Below are 10,452 nucleotides of genomic sequence, written 5' to 3'. Positions count from 1 at the left end.
AACCTCACATAGCGTCCGCTTGTTTCACCGCATGAAGGATTGCGCAACGTTCCGCTCATAACAGCAGATTTATGTTTAGTGCACTAAAAAAACAACTGAAAGCGTCACTTATCCTTAGAAAGAAATCATGGTTTTCTCATATTTCTGTTTCCTTTTTGCACTTTCTTCTTCCTTTAACTGTGAATTATTTATTTATATTATTTATGTATTTATTAAATTAATTAGTCTTTATTTGTCTAATTCTGCTTTTCATAGTATGGTTGGAAGCGTGCGTTTATTAACACGAGACTTACAGGCAACAACATTTAAGTCCGGCGAGGTTTCCCGCGGCTGCAGACGAGCTTACGGGGCTCAGCTTGAATGAGCCGAGTGACCATTGACCTCAGCTTGAATAGTACCCAGTGTTCTGCCGTCACGTGGCCGTGTTGGTGGGCGAGGTGCGCGTTGATCGGAGTGCACGTGACGCATGTTTTGATTATTTTTTTTTTGCAGTAAATGAACTCTGCATTTTCTCAATTCATCAGCTGAGTTCAGAAATATTATATATAAATATGATATATATATTATAGTATAATGTGTTACAGAGAAAGTCAGTGAATGTAGAATTGTATTTCTCATTTTGACTGTTTAAAGACACGTATTGTTTATATGTCATTTTTGTTTGTAAACAAAAGTAAGCAACGGATAAATACAAATCAATGATATCTCATAAATCAAATCGCGGACGGTTTATGTTTTTTATGCTGCTGTCCGAAACCTCAAAAAGGTTTGAATAGTCTGTGTTTTATGGACACCAAGTACTGCATCATTCTTGCTGATATTAAGAAAACTGATATTTACGTCTTTACCTCTCAGCAAGAAAGCAACTGAGCGTATTTCACAAAATGTCCAAGCGTGTTTGCTGCTTTGCTGATGCACCTTGTGTTTAAAAAATCATCAAAAATGATTTAATCAGATTGTCCTGCAGAGTGCCACCCCTCATGCATTTAGTAGAGTTTATTTCCCTCTTCTCCTCGGCCTTAGTACTGTGAAGTATTTCTCCTTCTAGTAAAAAGCAGTCAGTATCTTTTCCAGGAAGTCATAAGACATGTAAGTATTTTTCGATGGTTTTCCACCCACATCGGAGACAGTTATAGAGGATATCTATGCAGCCCTTTGTGTTTCCCTCATTCCCTCCAAAGAAGGGACATTTGTAAATAGGTGCTTGACTTTAGGCTTAGTGCAACGTGTGTTAACACAGATTTTATAGAAATTAAATAGTTTGTATTGTCTTATGAAATGATGGTTTTTAAGAAACCATTTGATATGTCGGCAAAATGCAATAAATTAAAATCATTTTAATATGTCGTTCATGTGTTGGTGTTGTTCAGAGTGCGTCTGCTTGCATTCATTGTTGATCTTTCTCAGCGTTGTACAGACTAGTTCTTTCTGTGTGTTGCAATCCGAGCGGTCTCTTTGCTTTGAAGACCTGGCCCGGGCCGCCGTGCACGCCTTCAGCGATCCAAACCCACCGGTTGGCTGACGGCCGGCCCTCTGTGTCGCCCATATTTTTTTTTAAAAGACAGGAAAACGCCTTCAACTGAGCACTTCATTCAAAGTTAGAGCGCATGCTGAGGTAACGATAGCCACACAAAATGAGACCTGTTACAAGTCTCACGACAACAGGCCAAAGTCCAGTGTCACGTCCGATGCCTTTGACCCGTTTTATCTGAGCAGATAAACCTCCGGCTGCAGCAGAAGCCGCCGTCATTTGTCCCGGAGAGCAGTCGCGATGAAGAGCAGGTCGCCCAGCCTGCGGCTGAAGTTACCCGCCTTCGTGTTCGTCACGCAGGTGATTGTCGCCGCCCTGTACGCCGCCTTCGTCACCTACGACGAGCACGCGGACGCCAGGTTTCAGACCAACGGGACCAACCCCGTGGACAATGCGCTGTACAGCGACTACCCGGTTTTCGCCGACGTGCAGGTCATGATCTTCCTCGGCTTCGGGTGCCTCCTGGCTTTTTTCCGTCTCTACGGCTTCGGGGGGATAGTGTTCAACTTCCTCACGGCCGTCTTCGCCATCCAGTGGGCCGTCCTGGCGCAGGGCTACTTCCAGTTCAGCCGCGGGGGTAAGATCCACCTCGGGGTGATCAACCTGCTGAACGCGGAGTTCGCCTGTGCCGCCGTGCTGATATCGTGCGGCGCCGTGCTGGGCCGCACGAGCCCCCTGCAGCTGCTGGTCATGGCTCTGCTGGAGGTGCCGGTGTTCGCGTGCACCGAGTGGGCCGTGCTCGAGTACCTGAAGATCAACGACGCGGGGGGCTCCGTTCTCATCCACCTGTTCGCCTGTTACTTTGGTCTGGGCGTGTCCTTCGTGCTGCACAGGCCCGGCTTGGACGAGGGCCACGCCAAGCAGAACTCCAGCTACCAGTCGGACATCCTGTCGGTGATAGGGACCCTGTTCCTCTGGGTGTTCTGGCCCTCCTTGAACTCGGCGCTGACCCTGAAGGGAGACGACCAGCACCGGGCCGTCCTGCACACCTTCCTGGGCCTCAGTGCCTCCACGCTCACGGCCTTCGCCCTCTCCGCCGCGCTGAACAAAAACGGCAAGCTCACCATGGCTGACGTTCAGAACGTGACCCTGGCCGGGGGGGTGGCGGTCGGGGCGTCCGTGGACATGATGATCTCGCCAGCGGCCGCGTACGCCCTGGGCGCGACGGGCTGCGCCACATGCATGCTGGGCTACAGGTACCTGACCCCCTTCCTGGCGCGCCGCTTCCGGATTCAAGATCAGTGCGGAATACATAACCTGCACGGCCTGACGGGACTCATATCCTGCGCCGCGGGGATATGCGCCATACTGGTGGCCGACGAGGAGACGTACGGGCCCAGTTTGTACGAGACCTTCGCCCACAGAGCACCGCCGGAGGGCGACCCGAAGCTGCAGGAGCTCCGGGTGTTGATCCCCGGGTTGAGGGCGGGGCTGGGGAGGACGGCCCGGGAGCAGGCTCTCTTCCAGGTGGCGGCCGTGTTCGCCACCATCGGAGTGTCGGCGCTGGGAGGCGTCCTCACGGGCCTCGTCGTAAAGATGCCTTTCCTCGACCCACCGCCCGATAGGTTGTGCTTTGACGACGGGCTGTTTTTTGAGGTTCCGCTGGATTATGACTCACCACTTAATCTGAATAATGACACAATGCAGGATTCTGCTGCCTGATGTGCAGCAGACGAGTGAGGTCAAATATTACAAATATTATCTACATGAAAAAAATGTGGTCAGAGCAAAAACAATTGACTTATAAGTCTTATAGAAAATAATATTGTTGTGGAGGATAGGGAGACATACAAAATAATAACTAAATGTTTTTAATAAAGTTTGTGTTCTGAAGTCTGGTCTGATCTTAGCATGAAAGGGAGGTGGGACGTTTTTGCTCATCACTTGATGGCGATACAGAGCCGTGAAACTGCTCACGCGCGATCTCACGAGGAAAGCCTGTGAGTAATGGTGCCCAGAGTATCGTCTGTCAGGAGGAACGTTGTGGTTTGATGTTAATCCCCACTTAACATTTAGGAAGAAAGACATGTGTTGTAACTAAGCGGTGATAATTATTTCAAGGGAAAATAAACCACCAAACAGGAACACTTGAATAGCCGAGAACGGGGCTGGACCAGTGATGGGAGGCGGGGTTAAAGAAAACGCTACTGCGCATGCTCAAACTGGGCCCGTACTGCGGAAGATCCGGGTATTTTCATCTGAAGTCAAACGTTTTTTGCTTCATTCACGTTGTGTGCAGTTCATTTATATTTCCATGCGTTGACAACATGATTTATGTTTCATCATCATGCACTCAGATGATTATAATATCATAATAGAAGTGATCCCTTTTGCGATTCAAAATGTACAAATACCAAATGTATTAACACAAAACACTATGGTTTGTTATATTTGTCTACTATGACGGTAGATTAGTGTCTTTATTTTGCAAACAAATAAACTGTTATAATCTACTGAAGCAGGCCAAATATTTCAAATCTTATAGTTGATCAAATGCATGTCACATAGCGGATATTTCACATTTATATGTATGAGTCACATTCCAGTCAAAGAGCTTATTTTAATAACCTGCAGCAAGTAACGTTTTGCTATTTCCTTTTGTAGTTTCTGCCTTTTTTAATGATTGTGCTTTACAGTAATTTATCAATTTTCACATAGCATCATTGAGACCCTGTATTATATTTTCTAAAAGGTTCCGCTCATTTAAATTAGATTTAATAAAGCCCGACGTGTAATGCTCAGCTCCGCTAGGTGGCGGTGATGATGAAAACTAACGGTTGCCGCTGCCGCAAAAACTCACCGTAGAGGAAGAAGACGAAGAAGAAGGAAGGAGAGCGCTTCCAATCCAGGCCGCGCGACCTGCCACGGATAGCTGCTAATAATAAAAAAAGCTTATATAACTTCGAAAGTCGAGATTGCATCTCGACTTTGTTTCATCTTCCAAGAGAGGGGCGTCGAGGAGAGTATTTTCAGCACCGCATTGCCCGGGATATTTTCACGTTGGCACGTCATTTCATCAATTTAAAAAGGTATCGTCAATGTTTGGTAATCAAGCTAGCTCGCTGCCGCGGAAACGCTGTTAGCCATATTGGCTGTTAAATTTAGCCCAAGCGCTTGTTTTTTTTGTCTCTCTGCCGTGAACACAACTTGCACCACTGAACGCGTACGACCAAATGTACCGTTAAATTGTATTTGTTTAGAAGAGGCGTGATGTTTTTGTCTATTAAATACCCGGGCAGTGTAGTCGAACGCAAAGGTAAATAAATGAGGGTCATTGATGTAAGCTAACGTAAAGACGACAGCCATGGAGCTCGTCGAGGCGGCTAGTTAGCTTTAGCATCGTGTTGAGTGCAACGTGTGTTTGTACATCAAGTGTTCTCTCCAATGCTGAATGTGTATTCGACTTGTGTTTGGCGTTAATAGTGGGTTCGACGGTAGTATGCATTGCTTCTAGATCTGTCCTCATCCCAGAATAAAGTCCCAACTACAAAAGTGAGTGAAATATTAAGGAAGTTCGGTCCAACTCGATCTCCCACTGCTGCCATCTAACGTTAACTTGTTCTCGGCTTACGTCGATCTAGCTTCCGCCCACTTGTCAAACGCTTATTTTACCGAATCAATAAGAGTTTCAATCAAACTAAAGTCGATGACTAACTTCACAATAGGACGTTTGGACTAAAGTAATAAGCTGGAGTGCATAGGCGTGTAATAAATGACCTGTTTAACAGCTGTGTAACAGCACCCCACCGAGAGCATGTCGGTGTGATGCTATTTGTGTGGAAACGGACTGTTAACTGTGGGGTTTTTTCTCCCACAGGATCATCATGGCTGATGATTTTGACGTTGAGGCCATGCTGGAGGCTCCATTCAGAAAGGTGGGTCTCAGATTACAGAGATGAGAGGCCTGTTTCACTGTTATGATTTACTCGAGTCTTTTTTATATATTTGCTACTGTGACAAAGTTTACTTGATTGTGTGGTGTACTTGAGTATTTCAAACGCAATACAGACATAAATAAATCCGCATCTATCTCTCTTTATAGACTTCCCTAATGATATCTCACCTCTACTCCCATGAATTCATCTTTGATTCCACTGTGAACTGTGAAAAAAAGGAAGGTAGTTATTGTGCATATACTGATGTACTGTGGTTCACCTTAGGGCTAAAAGAGACTCAACCTAGAACATCCAATCCCTAATCGGTTGCAACAAGGTGAATGCCAATGGTTGATAAGCCCATCTTTACCTGTCCAGCAAAGGAGGCAGTATTCAGATTTACGATCTGCACGCCATCACGCTTTCTGAAAGTGGAATACTACATGATTCGTTTTCCTGAACGTCGGACACTGTTTTGCTCTGAAGAAAATGTATCACTCTGTCATCTTGAGGTTTATTAAGCTGTTAAAACAAATTGCCACAAATTCAATACGGGTTGCTTAAATGTGTTTTGTATCAATCTGTTATTAAATCCAATAGTTTGACTTCAGTATGCTTGAAAATGCAGATTTTGCAGTTGTGGAGCGTCATTGTTCGAATACATGAGCCATGTCATGATTTTATGGCAAAATACAGGTGAACTATTAATCTCTTTTGCAAGTAAATATGAATACTGCCTCTTTGCCATAGTCAACTGTAATGTGAATCAGCATCTTGATTTTGCATGCCACACAATACCACAGATATTGATATATTAGAATGACTGTAAAATAGATTATATCTAGCATCATTGTATTATAAAGTGATTTTATTTTTAGCCATTATTTCATTCCTTCTGAAGTTCAAAGGGATATAAATATTACAAGATAATGGCAGTTTAACACGTGGCTGAATTAATGGATTTATTTCTTTTTTAATTCATTTATTTCCTTGGGCGTCAATATTACTAAGAAGTGTGAATCCCTGTTTGCTTCAGGGCAAGATGTGTGACAGAGGTGGCATCGAGCTCTTACAGTCCAAGAACGAAAATGGGTGAAGATCACTGGACTGACACCGACCACACAGGATCTCTTTTAGTGGCCCATGCGTGGTCACATGATTAGGCACAAATAGTGGCTTTGGTACGACCTATAAGGAGGGGGATGATCTGACTTCTGAACTCAGCTAATGTGTCTGACACTCTCCCTTAACTGTGCTTTGTTGCATTAAGTACTGAGCAGGCTTGTAAATAACAGGAGGGGGATGGGAAGCATTTGGGGTGGTGGAAGGACACTGTCCAGACATGGCAGTAGGCAGTTTTGAAGTATAATTATTAATTGAATACATTCTGCATTTTCTCTTGTCCCACCCCTTCCCCTTTACCTTGACGACTTGAAATGTTTCCTCTACGTCCTCATGATGTTCTTCTATCAACCTTGCTTAGGATGAGATCAAGTCCTCTCATGCAAATGGACACAATGAGCAAAATAAGAAGTAAGTTTGCAACTTCTCAACTATGTGACGATACAAAGAAAGCAAACTGTTTTCCCATTGCACGACGATAGTGTTGTAACATGTTTCAGAAAAAGGAGGAGTCGAAGCAAAAGCCGAAGCCCTGGTTCTAGGAAGCGAAGGAGCCGAAGCAAAGACAAAAAGAAGAGCAAGAAGAGGAGCAAGAGCCGAGAAAGAAAGCGAAGCCGCAGCAGAGAGCGCCATCGCAGCGGCTCCCGCAGCAAGGAGCGCTCGGGCCGCTACAGAGCACGCAAGAGCCCCATGTACGTGACCTCTGGTGCCCCACGACCCTCACACGGCCAACACTTCTCATGCAATCTGTCACGTCTATTGATACAACTATTGGTACTATTGGCTTATAGAGTACGGTCTTTGGCAACGTTGAAGGAAATATCAGAATTTATAGTTTATAACGCAGTCGCGTACAACACATGTAGCATCTGTGTAGGAAGCTCTGCTCTTACTCGAAGTTAGATGTTAAACGTGCAACACATTGATCAAAGTGCATTGTGGGAGGCTCTGTTCCCATCAGATTTACGTAGGCTCGTTACAGAGGGAGAAAAATACCACAATGTCTTATAAGAAGAGTCATGGCGGTTTATCTTTCAGCTGAATTCAAAACTAAAATGTTAATTCTTTACATTTTAGCCGGAAACGTTCAAAAAGTAGGAGCCCCTTTAAAAAAGAGAAGAGTCCCATCAGGTGAGCTGAACCTTCCTGCTCTCTGGAATCATGATTTTTTGTTTTGTTTTTTTAACTCAAGGTTTTTAACTGATCTTTGTTTCTTTTCAAGAAACTTTGAAGATGCTATCGGGCCGTTTAACAAAGTCAGGGAGTATGTCCAACCCTTTTTTAACATTCCACACTATTCATTATTTTACCACTTCATCTTTTCCGAGCACGCAGGGGCATTCTTTAATTTTTGGTGTTTTCTTTTTTTCTTTCCTTTTTAGGCAACCGATTGACAACCTCACGCCGGAGGAGAGGGATGCTCGCACAGTTTTCTGCATGCAGCTCGCTGCACGAATCCGAGCCAGAGACCTGGAGGACTTCTTCTCCGCCGTGGGAAAAGTCCGTTGTTGTTTTTTTTCACGTGCAATCCAGCAGCGTGTGCGAGTAGAGACTGAAACCGTTTCTGACCCTCCCTCTTCTCTGCAGGTCAGAGATGTCAGAATGATCTCGGACAGAAACTCCAGGAGGTCAAAGGGCATCGCGTACATAGAGTTCGTGGAGTCGTCCTCCGTGCCGCTGGCCATCGGTCTGACCGGACAGAGGCTGCTCGGAGTTCCCATCATCGTCCAGGCCTCGCAGGTCTGATGCTTCGAATCCGGTTGACTCTGCAAATTCAGACACTCTGAAGAATCTTCTGAATGAACCTCTCCTGCGTGTGATTACAGGCGGAGAAAAATAGAGCGGCAGCGGCTGCCAACAATCTGCAGAAGGGCAGCTCGGGCCCAATGCGGCTCTACGTGGGCTCGCTGCACTTCAACATCACGGAAGAAATGCTCCGAGGGATCTTCGAGCCTTTTGGGAAGGTGCGCGGCAAGTTTGACGAACGTCAAAGGGTGACAACTCCTGGCTCCGCCCTCGTGACGATTCCTCCGTTTTTGTTTCTTCAGATCGAGGGCATCCAGCTGATGATGGACAGCGAAACGGGCCGGTCCAAAGGATACGGCTTCATATCGGTAAACCCAGCGTCTTTAGCGCAGCCAAAGATTCCCGCCTGCGTCACCTTCCTGATCCTGACCTCTCTTCCTTTCGCTTCAGTTTGCAGACGCCGAATGCGCCAAGAAGGCCCTGGAGCAGCTGAACGGCTTTGAGCTGGCGGGCCGGCCCATGAAGGTGGGTCACGTGACAGAGCGCTCGGACTCCTCCACGGCCTCCTCCTTCCTGGACAACGACGAGCTGGAGCGGACCGGCATCGACCTCGGCACCACAGGCCGCCTGCAGCTCATGGCCCGGCTAGCGGAAGGTTGGTGACCGTTCAGTCTGCAGCATCTACTCGATCATAAGTCATCACCACAAACGTTTTCACCCTCTGGTTGGACAAACGAGCCATTTGAAGGTTTTTATATCAGTCTGAATTCTCCATTCTCCCTCTTTGCTAATTGTTATACGCCCAACCCCTGAGTTTCTACATGCGAGTAGTTATCATTTTACTGCCATCAATCATTGGATTGTGTTTCTCCTCCCCAGGAACCGGCCTGAAGATCCCCCCCGCTGCTCAGCAGGCTCTGCAGATGACCGGCTCCATTCCCTTCGGGAACATTTCTGCTCCACCATGTGAGTTGCCAGATGACCACCGGACGCTCGGCGCGTGTGTGTCTGTGTGTTATTTCATTGTTTTTCTTTTTGTTTCAGCTCTCCCGACTCCGTCTCAGAGCCAAGCGATGAACCTCCCGTCCCAGCCGCTGGCCACACACTGCCTGCAGCTCTCCAACCTCTTCAACCCACAAGCGTAAGGACCGCCTCCTTTGGGATTTAATTAAATTCAGGGAACACTTCTCAGTTTATCAAAATCAATGGACTATTGAACAATTGCATCATCGTCCTTTCAGGGAGAACGATCTGACCTGGGCTGTGGAGATCCAGGACGACGTGATCGAGGAGTGCAACAAACACGGAGGAATCGTTCACATTTATGTCGACAAGAACTCTGCTCAAGTGAGTTTTACTCCCAAGAACTAAAACCACATCAGCTTCCTGATATTAGTACATTCACACAACTCTTTCTTCACAAAGGGCAACGTGTACGTGAAGTGTCCCTCGATACCAGCGGCGATGGCGACTGTGAACGCTCTTCACGGACGCTGGTTTGCAGGTGTGTGATGCTTCCTTTTTAAATGCCGCCTGGGGAACCAGAATGTGTGACGGACGGTTTGAAACCCGTTTTTATTTCATTTTTGTAGGTAAAATGATAACGGCGGCTTACGTCCCGCTCCCGACGTACCACAACCTTTTCCCCGACTCGGTGACGGCGAAGCAGCTCCTGATGCCGGCGCGCCGATAGACTCGCGGAGTCACTGTACATACCTTTGTTTGCTGTCATGGAAGCGTCATCGAAGTTAGCTGGCAGTGTGTAATAAAAGTTGCCTCGAGTTCATGTGTCCACGACTGAATATTAGGCAGGTTCTTTTGTTTTTTCTGAGTTGCTTTTCAATTTTTTTGTGGGTTTGTGTTGTAAAAACCACTGAGAAGTAATCTGCAGTTATCTATTGGTCTGTATGTTTTTAAATATTCCTGTCTTATCTGCTTGTTTAAATCAAGTTTTAGAATTAAAATAAATTGCAAAAAGTTACAAAACTATGTTGGTTAATGGGCCTTAAATGCCAAAAGTATGTCAACAATAAACCTTTGTAACTTTTTACAGCCATAATTTCATTTTTTGTATGAAGGCTCCCAATAAACTTTGGCAAATTTGACAATTAGGTTTTTTTTTTTATACCGCCTGTTTTAATATGATTTACTAAATGAACTGGTCTATTCAAACCACTT

General features: G+C 45.9%; 2 protein-coding genes across 3 annotated transcripts; both read left to right on the top strand.

Moving 5' to 3' along the window:
• Positions 1-6: 6 nt before the first annotated feature.
• LOC119222276 (ammonium transporter Rh type B-like) lies at positions 7-3,889 on the top strand. The gene is made up of 2 exons (XM_062562445.1): positions 7-1,615; positions 1,717-3,889. Exon 2 carries the CDS (start codon positions 1,772-1,774, stop codon positions 3,191-3,193), a length of 1,422 nt encoding a protein of 473 aa, XP_062418429.1. The 5' UTR covers positions 7-1,615; positions 1,717-1,771; the 3' UTR covers positions 3,194-3,889.
• Positions 3,890-4,294: 405 nt separating this feature from the next.
• Positions 4,295-10,382, top strand: rbm39b (RNA binding motif protein 39b). Of its 2 annotated transcripts, XM_037478771.2 has the most exons (16): positions 4,297-4,560; positions 5,349-5,406; positions 6,890-6,939; positions 7,029-7,220; positions 7,606-7,659; positions 7,751-7,792; positions 7,911-8,028; positions 8,116-8,268; positions 8,355-8,492; positions 8,577-8,642; positions 8,725-8,929; positions 9,154-9,240; positions 9,319-9,415; positions 9,516-9,621; positions 9,700-9,778; positions 9,867-10,382. In XM_037478771.2, the coding sequence occupies exons 2-16, from the start codon at positions 5,356-5,358 to the stop codon at positions 9,965-9,967; spliced, it is 1,539 nt and encodes a 512-aa protein (XP_037334668.1). In that variant the 5' UTR covers positions 4,297-4,560; positions 5,349-5,355; the 3' UTR covers positions 9,968-10,382. The 2 variants fall into 2 exon arrangements, with proteins under 2 accessions (XP_037334667.1, XP_037334668.1); XM_037478770.2 differs by having other exon boundaries at positions 4,295-4,560; positions 9,154-9,415.
• The last annotated feature ends 70 nt before the right edge of the window (positions 10,383-10,452 follow it).

This window comes from Pungitius pungitius, chromosome 1 (genome assembly GCF_949316345.1).
Source record: "Pungitius pungitius chromosome 1, fPunPun2.1, whole genome shotgun sequence".
Lineage (NCBI taxonomy): Eukaryota > Metazoa > Chordata > Actinopteri > Perciformes > Gasterosteidae > Pungitius > Pungitius pungitius.
The sequence above is the reverse complement of the archived record's forward strand: the minus strand, read 5'-3'. Positions and strand labels throughout refer to the sequence as shown.

What these genes read in the sequence shown, in the direction of transcription:
- LOC119222276 (XM_062562445.1), top strand. Translation starts at nt 1,772, where the DNA reads ATGAAGAGCAGGTCGCCCAGCCTGCGGCTGAAGTTACCCGCCTTCGTG.
- rbm39b (XM_037478770.2), top strand. Translation starts at nt 5,356, where the DNA reads ATGGCTGATGATTTTGACGTTGAGGCCATGCTGGAGGCTCCATTCAGA. An exon ending in AAGGATACGGCTTCATATCG is followed by an intron (nt 8,643 to 8,724) that starts GTAAACCCAGCG and finishes CTTTCGCTTCAG; the next exon opens with TTTGCAGACGCCGAATGCGC. An exon ending in TCACGGACGCTGGTTTGCAG is followed by an intron (nt 9,779 to 9,866) that starts GTGTGTGATGCT and finishes TCATTTTTGTAG; the next exon opens with GTAAAATGATAACGGCGGCT.